Source organism: Leptinotarsa decemlineata, unplaced genomic scaffold (genome assembly GCF_025532065.1).
Source record: "Leptinotarsa decemlineata unplaced genomic scaffold, Ldec_3_MD MMD2_tig00026336_RagTag_RagTag, whole genome shotgun sequence".
Taxonomy (NCBI): Eukaryota; Metazoa; Arthropoda; class Insecta; order Coleoptera; family Chrysomelidae; genus Leptinotarsa; species Leptinotarsa decemlineata.
This window is the reverse complement of record NW_027412692.1, coordinates 4,822,342-4,838,301: the sequence shown is the minus strand read 5'-3', so window position 1 is coordinate 4,838,301 and position 15,960 is coordinate 4,822,342. Positions and strand designations below refer to the sequence as shown.

Genomic DNA, 15,960 nt, shown 5'->3' with positions numbered 1-15,960 from the left:
AATCTTACGATTAGCCAATAGTAACGTTGATCTTGAGATGTTTAACATCTCCTTGCATCATTTTAAAACTCAATTACAGAATACTGTGCTTTAATGTTTTACTGTATAGTTTAAGGTTTAACCTATATGTTTTATTGTCGCTCATTGTTTTTTGTCGTTTTATACTTTAAAATTAACCCCTCTCAAACTTTAAATTTACCCCTTTTAAGCTATTCTTAGTTGCAATTCAGTACATTATCTGATTTTATTTTAATTATAATTTAACATTGTAATTTATACTTGAAATGGGCTTGCCCGTAAATGAATAAATAAAAAATAAAAAAAAAAAATAAATGATCATAGGTGAAACTTACAATTTCTTGGAAATCCCCCTAAAAGTATTATTAATGAAATGAAAAATTGAATATTTCTTCATAAATGATATATTAAAACTAAATAATAAATGATATAATATCATTAAACAAATAATAAATTCTAAACAATCAAAGAATAATATTATTCAGCAACATTTTTGAATATTCCTTATTCATGAATTTTCTAAAACTTCAAGTAACAGATCATTTTCTTCAGATTCTGACTTTTTAGAGTCATACATGTTAACATTGATTAACATTTTGCGGATGGTTGAAATGTTATACAGGATCTACCATTCTGTTGTAGCGTGAATGGAACCATAAAAAAATTGAAGTTATAAAAATCCCTAGAAATACCTCTAATATGTAGCACCTCTAAAAATCCCATCCCACTTTCCCTCCTAAATTTGGGGGAAACCCCTAAGTTGGGAACCCTGTTTTTAGACACTCAGCTTAGAGAAAAGGTAAAAACTTCGTAAATAACACTCAGGGAATTACAGAAAAAACCAACATGGCCTGACAGGATTACATTTATTTTTAGACATTTCGATAGATTTACTATCATAAAAATAAAGTTTGATCCAAACAGACACACAAACTGAAAACATAAATTTGATGATGGACCCGTTGATAATTCTAGATTCTTATAGATTCACAAGTTCAACAAAAAATCGTGGCGAACATCTGATATGCATAAATAACTCAAAATGATTTTTTATGTCCAGGTAATCACAATTCACATCTACCTTTCAATGTACATCATCACGTTGTAGAATATGCAACATTAAATCTATCTAAAGTGCCTTTGGTGAAGTTTTAAGCCCAAATGAAATCAAGTAAGCCATATTGGTCGATAGATATGCATGAACATGAACCTTAATACCTATGCAAAAACAATTGGAAGAGTTGATACCAGACATATAAAGGATATCTGTTGAAACCAACCAGACCCTGAGAACTCGTGATTCAATACCAAACTGTTTCGACCCGCCAATGTATCATCAGTGGTGCTACTTAACCACTCAACTGTCCTTACTTAAAGGACTCTTAAAAAGACATCATCAGTGATATCGACAGAAGGCTCAATTCATGAAATGGATAGACGAGAATCACAAAGGCGTCCATTGTTTCGACATCTACCGCAATTCATTCTCTATCCTTCAGTGCACCTTTCATCTGTGAGCGTTGTTGGATCACGATCTTTCTGGTTTGGGTTTCCTCTAGTTGCCTTGCTGTGAAAGCTGTAGTGGAAGACAGAAAACGATGCGGTCGATGTTGGAGAACCTCGTTTATCCTGTATTGAGTCTTCTATTCCAGAAATGGCGTTTTCGTAAGAGGAGATGCCACTACCTTTACATAAGATATCCGTTGTGGTCCAAGTTAATATAATTTAGGTTCTCATTTACGAAAAGTAACATAAGAGTAAGTCAGACTTCCTACAACGCTTATATTTATACCCAAGAAATTTGACCACGAAAAGATATAATCTCCTGCAATGAACATACCAAGATAAGTTATAAAAATATTTTTCAAACTTCCGATTATTGTAGTAGTCAATGAAGAGTTATATGAAGTACATAGTACCATACTGTAATTCAGAAAGAAACCCATCGTACAAGATGACAGAAACTGGCACAAAAATGGAAAGTTATTCCAATGCTGGTAGTTGTAAGCATTCTCTAGATTTCCAGAATAAACTGCTAACAATAAAGTAGGCCCAATCATGAATAATGAATTGTAGTACATCAGTCCATACTCCCCCAAGTCTTTCGAGTCTAGTTTTCTTTTCAAAAACACATAGTAAGAAGCGGAAAAAAAGTTATTCAAAAAAATGAAAAAATAACCTTGAAGATTGAAAGACAAGTCGTTCACTGCCGCTACAGTAGCCCCCAAAACCATAGTATATACACTGAATTGAACTTTGAAACTGGGTTTAACTTTCAGCAAGTATATCTCCAAAACCATAGTCATTAAAATAGCAACCCTCCTAAGTGCAATAAACATAGGAAGGCTCAGTTCTTTGGTGCCTCCCAACCCGAAAAAGACATTTCCCATATAAATCAGAGGTAACGGAAATATTTTTTTGAATGTGTTCTGTTGCAAATTTGGAAAGTTCACTAATCTTATCTTCTTGGCTAGGAATAAAAACACAATGGTTGTGAACATTTGAGATAGACCCAATACTTGAAAAGATGGAAATCCATACGTTGTCAGGATCGTTTTGTTGACGATTGTTATCATAAACGAAGCAATCCCGTAGAATAGCGCCGATAGAGTTTTTTTCGAATTCAACATTTTGTCACCAACTGATCGAGTTCTAGCATAAGTCGTTTCTTAGTATCCTTCTGAACTTCTTTTAGTTTTCTCACAAAATCTTCGAAAGTTGTTTTTGCAGAATTTCTCAGCACGTTTTCATAGTCTCGTAAGTATAAAAATACACAAATAATATAATTCACTCTTTGAAGACAAGTTATATCTAAATTATTGATAACTAGATTACTGAATACTTGATAGCAATTATCTTATCTCAACCCCTCATTATTGTTGATAAAATTATGAAAAAAAATTCATATCACTTTGAAAAAACATAATTAAAAATATTAATAATAAAGAATGAGATACCTTTCCGTCTTGACATTACTCAGGGAAGTAGTTGTGTTTCGACGGCAAAGATATGAATATTTCATATATTATTCCACAAATATTGATTTCATTGATAGATACATAGATAGATAGACATATACTTTATTGTTCAAGAAAATACAATCTTATTGACAAAGCTTGTTAAAAAATCTGGTATGTATAGCACTTCAAAGAATAAAAAAAAATAAACAAATCAAAAACACAAATACCCAGAAACACAATTTGAACAAAACTAAGTTCAGATATCTAATAGATAAAATATAACTATAAAAAGTAAAATTTAACAAAGTTTGTGGACAAAATAGTTTGTATAGTCCCTTTCAAAAAATATAAAAAACAAATATACACATTTTGAACATACCTAAGTTCACATGTCATGGCAATAAAATAAGATATATCCCAGTATAAAATGTATATTAAAGTATAGGTGTCAATATAAACAATGGAAAAAAACACATAATAAATCACAGCAAAGTTCCATTGTAATATTCATCAAAATTGTAGTACGCTTTTGTTGGAAGGGCATCTTTAACAAGATTTCTGAACTTTTTATAGCTTTTTTCCTTCCTAATTTCGTAAGGTGTGTGATTATACAGCTTTTTACTTTCATAAATTAAAGAATACTTTGTCTGACTTGTTTTTGGAACAGGAAGATGTATTTTATTTTGTTACTTGCCGGGTTATGTAATTTATATGTTCCGGAGTTCCAACCATATTATGTTTTTTATAAATCAGGCAAACAGTTTCCAGTGTGAAAATACAAGTAACAGTGAGCATTTTTTCTCTCAAAAATAATGGTCTGCATGACTCACGCACTCCCACCTTGCATAAGTATCTAACCGCTCGCTTTTGCAAAAAAACACTGAATGAAAAAGTTGTTGACTGCAAAATCCCCAGAAGGCAACACCATATCTCAGGGAATGATATACCATTTTTGTTGTGGATGAACTCAGTTCATTTGAAACTATTCGAAGTGCATAACATCCCGATGCCAATTTTTTATTCAAAGGTGAAATATGTTGATCAAATTTTAATTTGTTATCCATGAAGATTCCCAGGAATTTGGATTGGTTTTTATTCTCGAGAATTTGTCCCTTCAAGCATAAATTGTTTTTTTTAATATTAAAGCACAAATCACAAGTAGTTTGCGTCACACCATTTTTTCACATCTTCTAAATCACTAGAGATAGTTTCTTTCATATCAAAAGTATTCCTTGAATTGAGAGAGTAACAAGGTCATTTATATATATATATATATATATATATATATATATATATATATATATATATATATATATATATATATATATAAGGAAAAGAATCGGGCTCAGTACTGATTCTTGTGGAATGCCCCATAAGATATCCTTAGTGTGTGATAGTTTTTCGTTTGATCTTACTAACTGTTTTCTATCACTTAAGTAAGACCTGAACCAGTAGCAGTTCAACTTTTGTAGAGGAATTTCATGATTTACACAATCAAAAGCTTTGGAGAAATCGCAGAATACTGCTCCACGACCTCACCATTGTTCAAGAAAGAAAAAGGTTGCATCATTTGTGCAACCTGAAAGCCAAATTGCCAGTTGGTTAATATATTGAATTTATAAAGAAAAGCTAATACCCTTTTTTGAGAGTATTGAGAGTATAGAGATAGGTCTGAAGTTATTTGGATCTTCTGTATTACCGCCTTTGAAAATGGGAATTACAAGAGCTGTTTTTAGACACGGAGGGAAATTTCCAAGGAAAAAGGATTTATTTATAGCCATCACTAGTGTATTCAAAGCGGAAAATCGGGAAGGTTATTTAAAATGTTTACTGAAATTTCGTCAATGCCCGTTGTATTTTTGTTTTTATTTTCTTGCAAGATTTCTTTCACCTCTAATAAAATTGTGTCTACAAAATGAAAGTTGTTGGGCATATTTACATTATTTAAATAATACATGAGAATGAATACTTATTCGAATTCGAAACATTCATCTCTCCCAACTTCTCTACACAGTAGGTTGTGGCCAATACCTGCTCTGCCTAATACCACGACGGATATGTAATCATACCCGACTGCTTTTTGTGCAAAATTCCTCACAGAGATGATTCTTGCGGCCTATTGGCCGCTTTGTAGTTCATCACACATCGGATACGAGACGTCGACTTGGTCTTAGATTTCATCTTGTGTACCGTCCTTCACTCTTCCGAACACCAGGGTCGGGATTCCGTCCTTCCGATTCAAAAAGCGTTTGAACGGCGGTGTACGTGTATATGGCGATGTTATTTTGCCAGATGTCAGCCTCTTCTGAAAGGCTTGTGGCACGATGTAAATCTCCTCTCCAACCGTGCTAATAGATGGTGGAACTGCCACTTCCATTCCACCACTTCGTTAGCAGCCTGAGAAGGAGCTACGTAGTCCTGCCGCCGAAGATAGGAATAATAATCCCTAAGATTTTTAGCGGAACAAGCGGCATGTTCCGGAAGTGTTATCATTATTATTATTACCATGTTTTGCTCACTAATGACGACAACAGCAACATTGTCGGTAAACTAAGGAGGGTATAACTTGAAATCCTTAAAGACCGGATACGCGAGATAATCCATTTCCTTATATGAATGATCTCAAACTTTATGCCTCTAGAGAAAAATTTGTCCATCAATCCTTATGGGACGTGGAAGAGTACAGAGGCTTGCTATCGGTATGGAATGCTGGATAGATAAATGTGTAACGGTCCTTCCCAAAGCAGCACTATGCTGAGTATACGAGAACGGTGGGTAGCATAAAGACGGAATCATCTTGCACCATGGCTTTCGAGGAAAAATAAACATACTTGCTGTTCCGATCTTACTCTACTCATTAGGAGTAGTGGAATGGTCTCTTGAGAAGCTTCACCAACTCTGCAAGAAAAAATTCGAAAAACAATGCATCTCCATCAAAGTTTTCATCCCAAATCGTAGACTTTTGCATTTGAATTATCCATGACAGAATAATAAATCTGAATCGAACCTGTAAAGTCATCACGAGTTAGTTCGGGCCCACTTCTCTTAATGACTCGTGATCATAAATTGGTGTATTTCTTTTGTAGGCAGTTGCATGTGTGGCGGATTAATTTGGCCTGGTTTTCGACACTCATCACATTGTCCCATTCGAATTCAGGGAGAGAAAAGAAATATAATTGTGTGTGTCGGATGTGTATAACGTGAAAAGTAAAGGGCCCAGAATAGTTCCTTAAGGAATATCCGTAGATAGTTTGAGAGCGTTGGATTTTTAATTACCAATTTCATCATTTGATGCCTTTAAAGAATGACAAGCATGACTGTAATATATAGTAATGTATACTTTCAAAAGGTCGAGCAATACTAATGCAGTTGCGTATTTTCTGTCTGTAGTTCTAAAGATATTGTCTGTGATATTTATTCGAGCAGTTTCGCAGCTATGTGATGGGGGAAAACCAGAATGTAGATCAGAAAATCAAATACCAGAAGATCAAATTCTGTAACGTATGTTTCCGAAGATGGTTGTCCATCACCCTCTCTCTGGTATCTTGGACATTGCTGGTTTCAGATCTTTGAAACTTTAAGGTTTGTTGTTTTTCATTTTAGGTGAAAAAGTAGCCACTTTCCAACAGTCATGTTCTAGGCAGAAATTGACTATACGTGGGTAACACTTTACAATTATTTCCTTTGTTTACTAATTGGGCTTATTGCCAATATTGTCGTTACATCACCTCGAACTTAGGACCACTGGCACTCAAGTCAAACATTCTAACAACTACTTTATCGATTCTAATTTCTAACTGAAATGTCAGTTCAGTGATTAAGTTAATATTTTAAAGTAGGAAATTATCAAGGCCTGATATTGAGAAGTTATTAATTTGCTCAGTTGTGAGAAGTTATTAATTTGCTCAGTTGTGATTGCCTGTGATTGGTTTGAAGTTGTTAGTTATGCTATAAAAGCTCTCCTTCCATATACAAGTAAGACCTATTGCAGGTTTGAGCGAAATAAGCTTGTTCATTTGCTTATTAATGATAATTATGAACGTGTTACAAATTACACTAGTTTACAGCCAATTTACGACTGTAATGCCAAGGGCACTTCTTTGTTAATTTTTGGTCCCTAAATGCGAAAATATTTTTTTCACAAAAATTTAATGAACACGACATTCCGAATTGGACATAACCCGGACGAATGGCGTTTATTTATAGATTCGTCTAAAACAAGTTTAGAGCCGTTCTGCTCCATAATGGTAAAAAGAGACGCTTCTATTCCTCTTGCACATGCAGTTGCTATGAAGGAAACACACGAAAGTATGTCACTTATTCTTAATGCAATAAGTTATAATACGTATAAGAGACAAATATGTGTTGACTTGAAAGTCATAGGACTATTACTATGTTTTCAGGGCGGATTTACGAAGTTTTGCTGTTTTCTTTGCCTTCGGAACACAGGGGCAACACAGAGCCATTATCAAGTAAAAGAATTGCCTCCGAGAGATAAATATATTCCAGGTCAAGCTAACGTGACAAATATACATCTTGTTAATCCCAAAAACGTTTTGTTACCTCCATTACACATTAAACTGGGGTTAATGAAAACTTTTGTAAAAGCATTAGATAAAGAAGGTGATGCATTTAAATATCTTAAACACGTGTTTCCAAAATTAAGTGATGCAAAGCTCAAGGCAGGTATATTTGTTGGACCACAAATTAGAAAAATACTAAGTGATCAACAGTTTGATAAAAAATTAAGTAATGTTGAATTAGCTGCGTGGAGTTCATTCAAAAGAATTGTTTCGGAGTTTTTAAGGAACAAGAAACTATGAAATTACGAAACACTTGTAGAAGAACTACTTGAAAACTATTGCAGAAGGATGTCGCATGTCTCTCAAAATCCATTTCTTGCACTCCCATTTGAATTTTTTACAAGAAAAATTGGGTGCTGTCAGTGACGAACAAGGAAAAAGGTTCCACCTAGACATACTGACAATGGAGCAACGTTACCAAGGCAGATGGGATGCAACAATGATGGGGGATTATTGTTGGTTCCTTATGAGGGAAAACGATGAAACATATAAACGAAAGTCAACATTTGTAAAAAGGTTACGCACAAAAGACTTCATTTGAATGTTTTTTCATGTATATTGCAAATGAAGTCTGTCATCCTCAACATATATTGTTTTTTTTTTTGATCTTATATTTCCCTATAATATGTGAAAATGTTTGTATAAAATGAAAATAAATATAACTCAAAATCTTTACGTGATGGAAAATTTTTGATGTTGAAGTTGCAGTCAGGATGCTTTGAAGTGTCATGTATAGCCATTATAATAATAGTCGCAATTTTTTTTTCTTATTTGTTGGCTACTGTTATTTGCATTCACCGTCATGAAAAAGTGAGGTGTAAGGCGTTTTGAGTGAGATTGGGTGAGTTACCTTCTGAAATCTGATTCAATATAAATCGATAAATTGAATGATACCATTTTTTACATCACATGTTTCAATAACGAACTCTTTTATTGATGAAAGTGACAATTGGTGCCATCTCCACTATTTCAAGAATATTTTAATTATAGAATCCAATGATAATACTGAAAACAAAATAATAACATCCTTTAATAGTCATTACTTCATTGATGTATAACCTATGACCCTAGATAAGATTTACACCATAACACAGAATTGTGTCAAAATAATCAGTTTGCACACAATGGCTTCTAGAAAGATTTTTACAATCATTTTTGTGTATTATTTCATAAGTTTGGTGGGTTCTTGTGACGAAAACTCGTTCTACAACGTCAAAGTGACTCTAAAAGGAGTGAAGGACATTACAAACATCACGGGTTGTTTTGAACCCGTAGAAGATCTGGTGAACGTGTCATATATTCAGATTATTGATGAACAGATACCAGTGTTGAAGAAAAATGCCATACACAGTTTACCAAAGCTTGTAGACATTGTGCTGGAGAGTAACAACATTGCTGAAATAAAACCAGGTGCATTTCTCAATCTAACAAATTTATATCTTCTGAAAATTAGATACAATAGCATCCGAAATATCCAGGAAGGGGTTTTCAATGGATTACCACTGACTGAACTGTCCCTAACAAATAACAGTATCGAAACCATTCATCCCAGAGCGTTTGATGATATGCCCAACTTGAGTGTCTTGTTCTTAAATGAAAATAAAATTACATTGCTGTCAACTGAGTGGTTCAAAAACAGTCCCAATGTCGGAATGCTCAACTTTGAGAAAAACTACATAACTACCATTCCTTTGAAGGTATTTCAAAACGTAAAGGGCGAGCACTTGATAAGAAACATCAATGTACTAACTAACATTTTGTTAAATGACAATGTTATTAGGAAAATCGAAGATGGAGCTTTTGATGCACTGGAAACGTTGGGCTGGTTGTTTCTTCACAAGAATGAAATAGAGGATATAAGTGAAGAGAGCCTTGGATCCTTGAGGGCTATAGAGTGGGTGAGGTTAGATCATAATAAGTTGAAGTGTGTTCCAGAAAAGTTGGTCCAGATTTCACCCAAAATTGTTTACTATCTTCAATCCAACCCTTTGACAGAGTTTTGTATCAATAAGTATAATATAACAAAAGTAAGATGATGTCATTCTTACGATACATATAGAGATTAATTTGTTCAAAAGGCGATTGAAAATAAAATTTTCAAAATATACACACAATGTGTTGATTGATATATTTATTGGCCTGATTGAGCACTGTAACTAAGGAACAACCCTACAATAATTGTGAAATTATACCTGATAAGAACTATGATATGTTTGAAATATTATATGAACTTTTCAATATCAAAAATTCAATCAGTATTTAGTTCAACAGATTTTTTGAGTACGATATCACAAAAGATCCAAATTGAAATTCTAACTAGCAGATATGGCCGATTCCTTTTTGAACATATCATCCCCAGTGAGCTCTTGAACATTTTATTGTGAAATTTTTCATGTACTACAATGAAGAAAAAGTATTACTGACATAGTTCCTCCTGATGATGATATATAGTAAAATGCTTAATTACATTTTTTTCTGTTTATAAGTGAATATTTTCCAAATATAATTTAGGTATTGATGGCTTTTATTTATTGCACTATGAATTCAGTACTTATCACTTACTAACTAGTCAGATTGTTTATGGTTTCCAGATTCATAAAATTTTCAGTTCAATTTCCACTTTTCCTGCTTGAATTTCAGGCTATGTAGTTAGATGGTGAAAGAAAAAAAACTTGTATTCATGATAAAATACTGCAACAAAATAGACTCTAGGAGGGGGGAAGCAAATAGGTTCGGCTGGGACGTAGTTAGCAACAAAAACCACCGGAGGAAACATTATCACAATTTATTCTATATTATTCTAGAGTGTGTAGGTACATCAATAAGAGACAACCCTGAAAAGAGATATAAATTTAGTATACCTAGCAGTGCCCAGCCACCAAGCAAGCAGCCAAACTAATAATAATTGTCTATTACAAACTTTTCGACACTGTCATTGTCAAGCATCTCTATAGATTAGTTTCTCCTAAAATATCAGTTTCAACATGGCTTCATCCAGTGTTAGTAATCTAAACAATGTTACCCAATTAATAGCTGAAAACTTGGACAGTCGTGCTCAAGTGGACATAATATACACCGACTTTGCTAAAGCTTTTGATAGTCTTGCATCCAATTTTTTAAGAACCCTAGAATATGACTTTGGTTTTCATCTCAACCTGATAAAATTTTTCAGTTCATATCTATCTAATTGAGAACAAAGTGTGATAGTGAAAGGGCATAAGTCCAGTCCATTTATCGCATGGTCTGGAGTTTCCCAGGGTTCCAACTTAGGTCCTTTGTTATTTATTTTATTTATCAACAGTCTTGTGAAAAATATCACATCATATTGCTACTTGTTGTTTGCAGATGACTTGAAAATTTTTAGAAGAATTTCAACAACTGAAGATTGTGTACATCTATAAAACGATATAAATAACATCGTTGAATGGTCAAAAAATAATAAATTGTTATTCAACGTTCAAAAGTGTAATACTATGACCTTCTCCCGGAAAAAAAGTTAGTATAACATACAGCTACGAGATGGACGGTATAAAACTCAATAGAACTCGAGAAATAACGGACCTTTGTGTTACTTTTGATTATGAATTATCATTTAGATCTCATATACTGAATATAACAAACGAGGCCTCTCAAAGATGTATCGGTTTGTAGTTCGCAACTTAATGCAATTCAACAATATTACCTGCATCAAACATTTGTATATTTCTACTAATAACCTATTCAATCCAAACCAATATGGTTTCATGAAGTCTTCCTCACCTATACAAGCTCTAAAAAAAGTTGTCGACTGTATTATAAATGATTTTGATGAAGGAAAACACACAACGGCTGCACTGTGCAACCTAAGTAAGGCATTTGACTGTGTGTCGCATACTATTCTGGTTCATCCTATTTAAATCCTACTAATGAAACAGACAACAATGTGTTTCCTTTGATTCTAATAACAGATCAGACTTGTTAAAAATTGAATGTGGAGTGCCCCATGGCTCAGTGTTGGGTCCTCTTTTATTTATTATTTATCTGAACGACCTCTTCACCTATATGAATCCTTATGGATGCATTGCATTTGCAGATGACACAACAATCATAAACTTTCATAATCTTGCCACTGAGCTGGATAAGGACATAAAAAAATTCGCAAGGAAAAGCAGAAACTTGGTTTAAGAACAATAACTTAATGTTAAATCAAAATAAAACACAAACAATTTTCTTTTCCTTGAGTGCTAACGTGTCCTCACATGCCAACACAAAATTGTTGGGTGTATATCTGGATGATAAGTTGAGCTGGTCTGTTCACATTGACAAACTTTGCCTAAAAATTTCCAAATACCTGTTCCTGCTTAGGAAGTTGAAACACATTCTCAGTACACATGCTCTATTAACAGCATATCATGCGTTCTTCCATTCACAGTTATCGTATTGCTCAATCCTCTGGGGTAATAGTGCCCACTCTAATAAAGTATTTATGATGCAAAAAAGGCAATAAGAATTATCTCTGGAGCGGGATACAGAGATTCACGTAAATTCCTCTTCTCATCCTTGAAAGTTATGACTCTACCCAGCATTTATATATATATATATATATATATATATATATATATATATATATATATATATATATATATATATATATATATATACAGGGCTTTTCATGATGAGCGTTAATTAGCCGTTTCTGACAAAATATTTAACGGATCAACCTGAAAATTCCACAGTATGCATAAGTCAATATGACCAACACGCCTAAAATATTTTGGAAGAAGCGGCGTTGTCGCTTCTACTATAAAGTAGTGGCTTCTTTGATTTTTCAAATGGAACACCCCGTATATAATATCATATTATGATTCATTATCACTTTGTCAACAAATTCATATACTATTTCCCTATACCTATCTATTACCGTTTAGAAGATATAAATTAATTTCGATATTTTTTTTACCAAACATGAACTTTTATAAATGCTGATAATATTGAACTCTCTTGCACTAAAACGATCAAATTTGAAATGGAGTGGAGTGATACTATGAGGATCTTCACTCCGAGTCATATTTTCATTTGCCTCATACAGGGTCTTCAAAAAATGCAGATACTTTGATCTCATGAAAAAATGAGTGGAACTCAATTTTTTCAAATGGAACACCCTGTATATTTCAACATTTTTGAGCTCTACATCCAATTTTAGATTAACTTTGTTCAGATAATACTATTTCTATTTTGAACCGTTTTCGAGATAAACTGTTTCAAACGGAAACTGACGTGGTTTTCTTGCTCGTTTTTTTGAATTCATCACTTATTTTGGATATTCAACATTTTTTTTATACTTGGTAATATTTCTTTTTGATCCAGTTTTTTAACTGTCTCAGATCACTCAATTCGAAATTGGTATGTACCTACCTTCCTACCTTGAAAAAGTTACAATTTGTATACATTGAGGTATTGGTCTCTAACGTACAACAGTACACATTAATATTTTTTAATAGTGTGCTTTGGAAAATAAAATAAACCAATTAACGTCAGACTTTCGTTGGTGGTTTTGACTGATTGTGATAGCTACCAATTATAATAGAATAATGTCAATAGTAGGTTACAGTAATGAAGATTTCTTGAATTTATTAATAATTTATGGTGAGTGCAATCGAATTGCAAGTAGAACATGCCGAGTATTTCATGAAAGATATCCACAACTTCCGAAGCCGAATAATAATGTGATAAATCGACTACTAAAAAACTGTAGGTTGAATGGAACCTTGCGTCCAAAAATCATTCGTAAGAAGACTAAAGTGGATGATGATGACAATGGTATAACAGTTTTGTGATACTTTCATGCATTTCCAAATGCTTCTCTGCACGAGGCTGAAAGGGAGATAGGTATACCCTACGTGACAATTTGTCGAATTCTTAATAAGCATAAATGGCATCCCTATAAGTTCTACTGTGTCCAACATTTGAAAGAGACTGATTTACCTGGTAGAGTGGAATTCTTTGAATGGTTACTTGTCAAGACTCAAGAGGATGAACATTTCCTTGACAATATGATATGGACAGATGAGGCCAAGTTCACAAAAAATGGAGTTTTCAATAGACACAACAGTCATTATTAGGCGCCAGAAAATCCCCATGTTGTCCGCCAAAGGGGTTTTCAAGAAAGATGGCAATTCAATGTATTTTGTGCCATAAAGAATGAGTCAATTTTTATATCGAGTTTTATGATGATAATTTGAATGCATCAAAATATGAAGATTTACTGAGGAATGGAATTCAAATGATTTTAAATAATAGATCAGGAAGAGAACGTGTATGGTACCAAATGGATGGTGCTCCACCCCATAATTCTCATTCAGTCAGCGAAGCTTTAATCGAGATATTCGAAGACAGATGGATTGGTAATAATGGACCTTTTCGTTGGCCTCCTAGAACACCAGATGGCAATCCATTAGATTATTTCGTGTGGGGTTTCATTAAAAATATGGTTTACTCTACTCCAATAACAACAATGGAAGATATGAAATCGAGAGTTACAACTGCTTTCAATAGTTTGACTCCAGACTTGATCAGAAGCGCTACACATGACAATTTTTTGAAGAGATTACATGTTTAAGTAGAGGTGGAGATGTGTTTGAACATATTCTGAAATACACTGACGATTGAATTAACTCATTAATTTATGGGTTTATTATTTTCAGTTCGTGTTTCAGCGTTAATAAAACTATTGTTTGAAGAGAAGTTTCATTCGATGGTTGAGGAGTATTTTAATAATTATCTTTTCATTGTATTATCTGTGACTAATTGAGAAACATCAAACAAAATCTGTTTTACAAAAATGAGTGATGAACAAGGAAACCATGTCAATTTCCGTTTGAAACAGTTTATCTCGAAAACGGTTCAAAATATCTGAACAAAGTCAATCTAAAATTGGATGTAGAGCTCAAAAATGTTGAAATATACAGGGTGTTCCATTTGAAAAAATTGAGTTCCACTCATTTTTCATGACATCAAAGTATCTGCATTTTTTGAAGACCCTGTATGAGGCAAATGAAAATATGACTCGGAGTGAAGATCCTCATAGTATCACTCCACTCCATTTCAAATTTGATCGTTTTAGTGCAAGAGAGTTCAAGATTATCAGCATTTATAAAAGTTCATGTTTGGTAAAAAAAAAATATCGAAATTAATTTATATCTTATAAACGGTAATAGATAGGTATAGGGAAATAGTATATGAATTTGTTGACAAAGTGATAATGAATCATAATATATTATATACAGGGTGTTCTATTTGAAAAATCAAAGAAGCCGCTACTTTATAGTAGAAGCGACAACGCCGCTTCCTCTAAAATATTTTAGGCCTGTAGGTTATATTGACTTATGCATACTGTGGAATTTTCAGGTTGATCCGTTGAATAGTTTGCCAGAAACGGCTAATTAACGCTCATCATGAAAAGCCCTGTATATATCACTCTTTATTGGAAATACATAATAAGAAAAACGATTACGCATTAAATGCTGACTTTCATAGATTCAGCACCCGCAGTCGTCTACTAATTAGACCACGCAAATCTAAAGGTCAAAGAACAATTCAATCGATGTTAATCTTTATAACTTGCTACCTTCTTGGGTTAAAGAGCTAAATTCCCACAAATTCAAAAAAACCATGAAAACTTATGTAACTGATACCGCTTTTTACTCTATAAAGGAATATATGGATCATGCACCTGCCCTGTTACCTGTGAAATGAGAGACCAGTTCAGCATTGAGATCACTTCACATTAAGATCTCTTACACTGTATTGTCGCAAATTTTCCTTCTCTTCTTGAAATGTTTTGATGCTTTTCTTTAAATATTATTTTGACACTGACAATGTTTTATTATTGTGTATATTTTAATAACATAGTTTTAATATCTATATCTAATATATTGTGTTTTTTTATATACAATATGACGAAATTGACTAATCTTATTTGTGCTTTCTAAATGAACGATGAATGTACACCTAAAAGATTAATAAACTATCTATCTATCTATATCAGAAGCATTTTGGAATATGCTTCCATTATCTGGTGTTCTCAATATAATTGTCACAAGTATAGCATTGAAAGAGTTCAAAACAAGTTCCTGAGATATCTTCACTTCAAAGAAACAGGTAACTATGACCTTGATATTTCCAAAGTAGTGTTACTTGAAAAGTACAACATTCAGACCCTCCAGAAAAGAAGAGTATTTGCATCCTTAATATACTTGTACAAGAGGATACATAGTGAAGTGGATGATCCTTATCTTCTATCAAAAATCAATTTCAATGTACCTGCTTATGAAACTAGATCGTTTTGCACATTTTAAATTGAATCGGCAAGAACAAATTATTATCAAAATGCCCCATTGAATACTATGATCAATGCACAA

General features: G+C 33.2%; 2 protein-coding genes across 2 annotated transcripts; one reads left to right on the top strand and one right to left on the bottom strand.

Moving 5' to 3' along the window:
• Nucleotides 1-388: 388 nt before the first annotated feature.
• Nucleotides 389-2,833, bottom strand: LOC111514883 (UDP-sugar transporter UST74c-like). The gene has a single exon (XM_023171451.2). It carries the CDS (start codon nt 2,646-2,648, stop codon nt 1,752-1,754), a length of 897 nt encoding a protein of 298 aa, XP_023027219.2. The 5' UTR covers nt 2,649-2,833; the 3' UTR covers nt 389-1,751.
• A 5,804-nt stretch (nt 2,834-8,637) lies between these two features.
• LOC111517675 (uncharacterized) lies at nt 8,638-10,079 on the top strand. Its single transcript, XM_023173923.2, has one exon. The coding sequence runs from the start codon at nt 8,686-8,688 to the stop codon at nt 9,595-9,597; it is 912 nt and encodes a 303-aa protein (XP_023029691.2). The 5' UTR covers nt 8,638-8,685; the 3' UTR covers nt 9,598-10,079.
• Nucleotides 10,080-15,960: the final 5,881 nt, after the last annotated feature.

Bases quoted from the DNA above. Each gene is read 5' to 3' on its own strand.
- LOC111517675 (XM_023173923.2), top strand. From the start codon at position 8,686: ATGGCTTCTAGAAAGATTTTTACAATCATTTTTGTGTATTATTTCATA.
- LOC111514883 (XM_023171451.2), bottom strand. From the start codon at position 2,648: ATGTTGAATTCGAAAAAAACTCTATCGGCGCTATTCTACGGGATTGCT.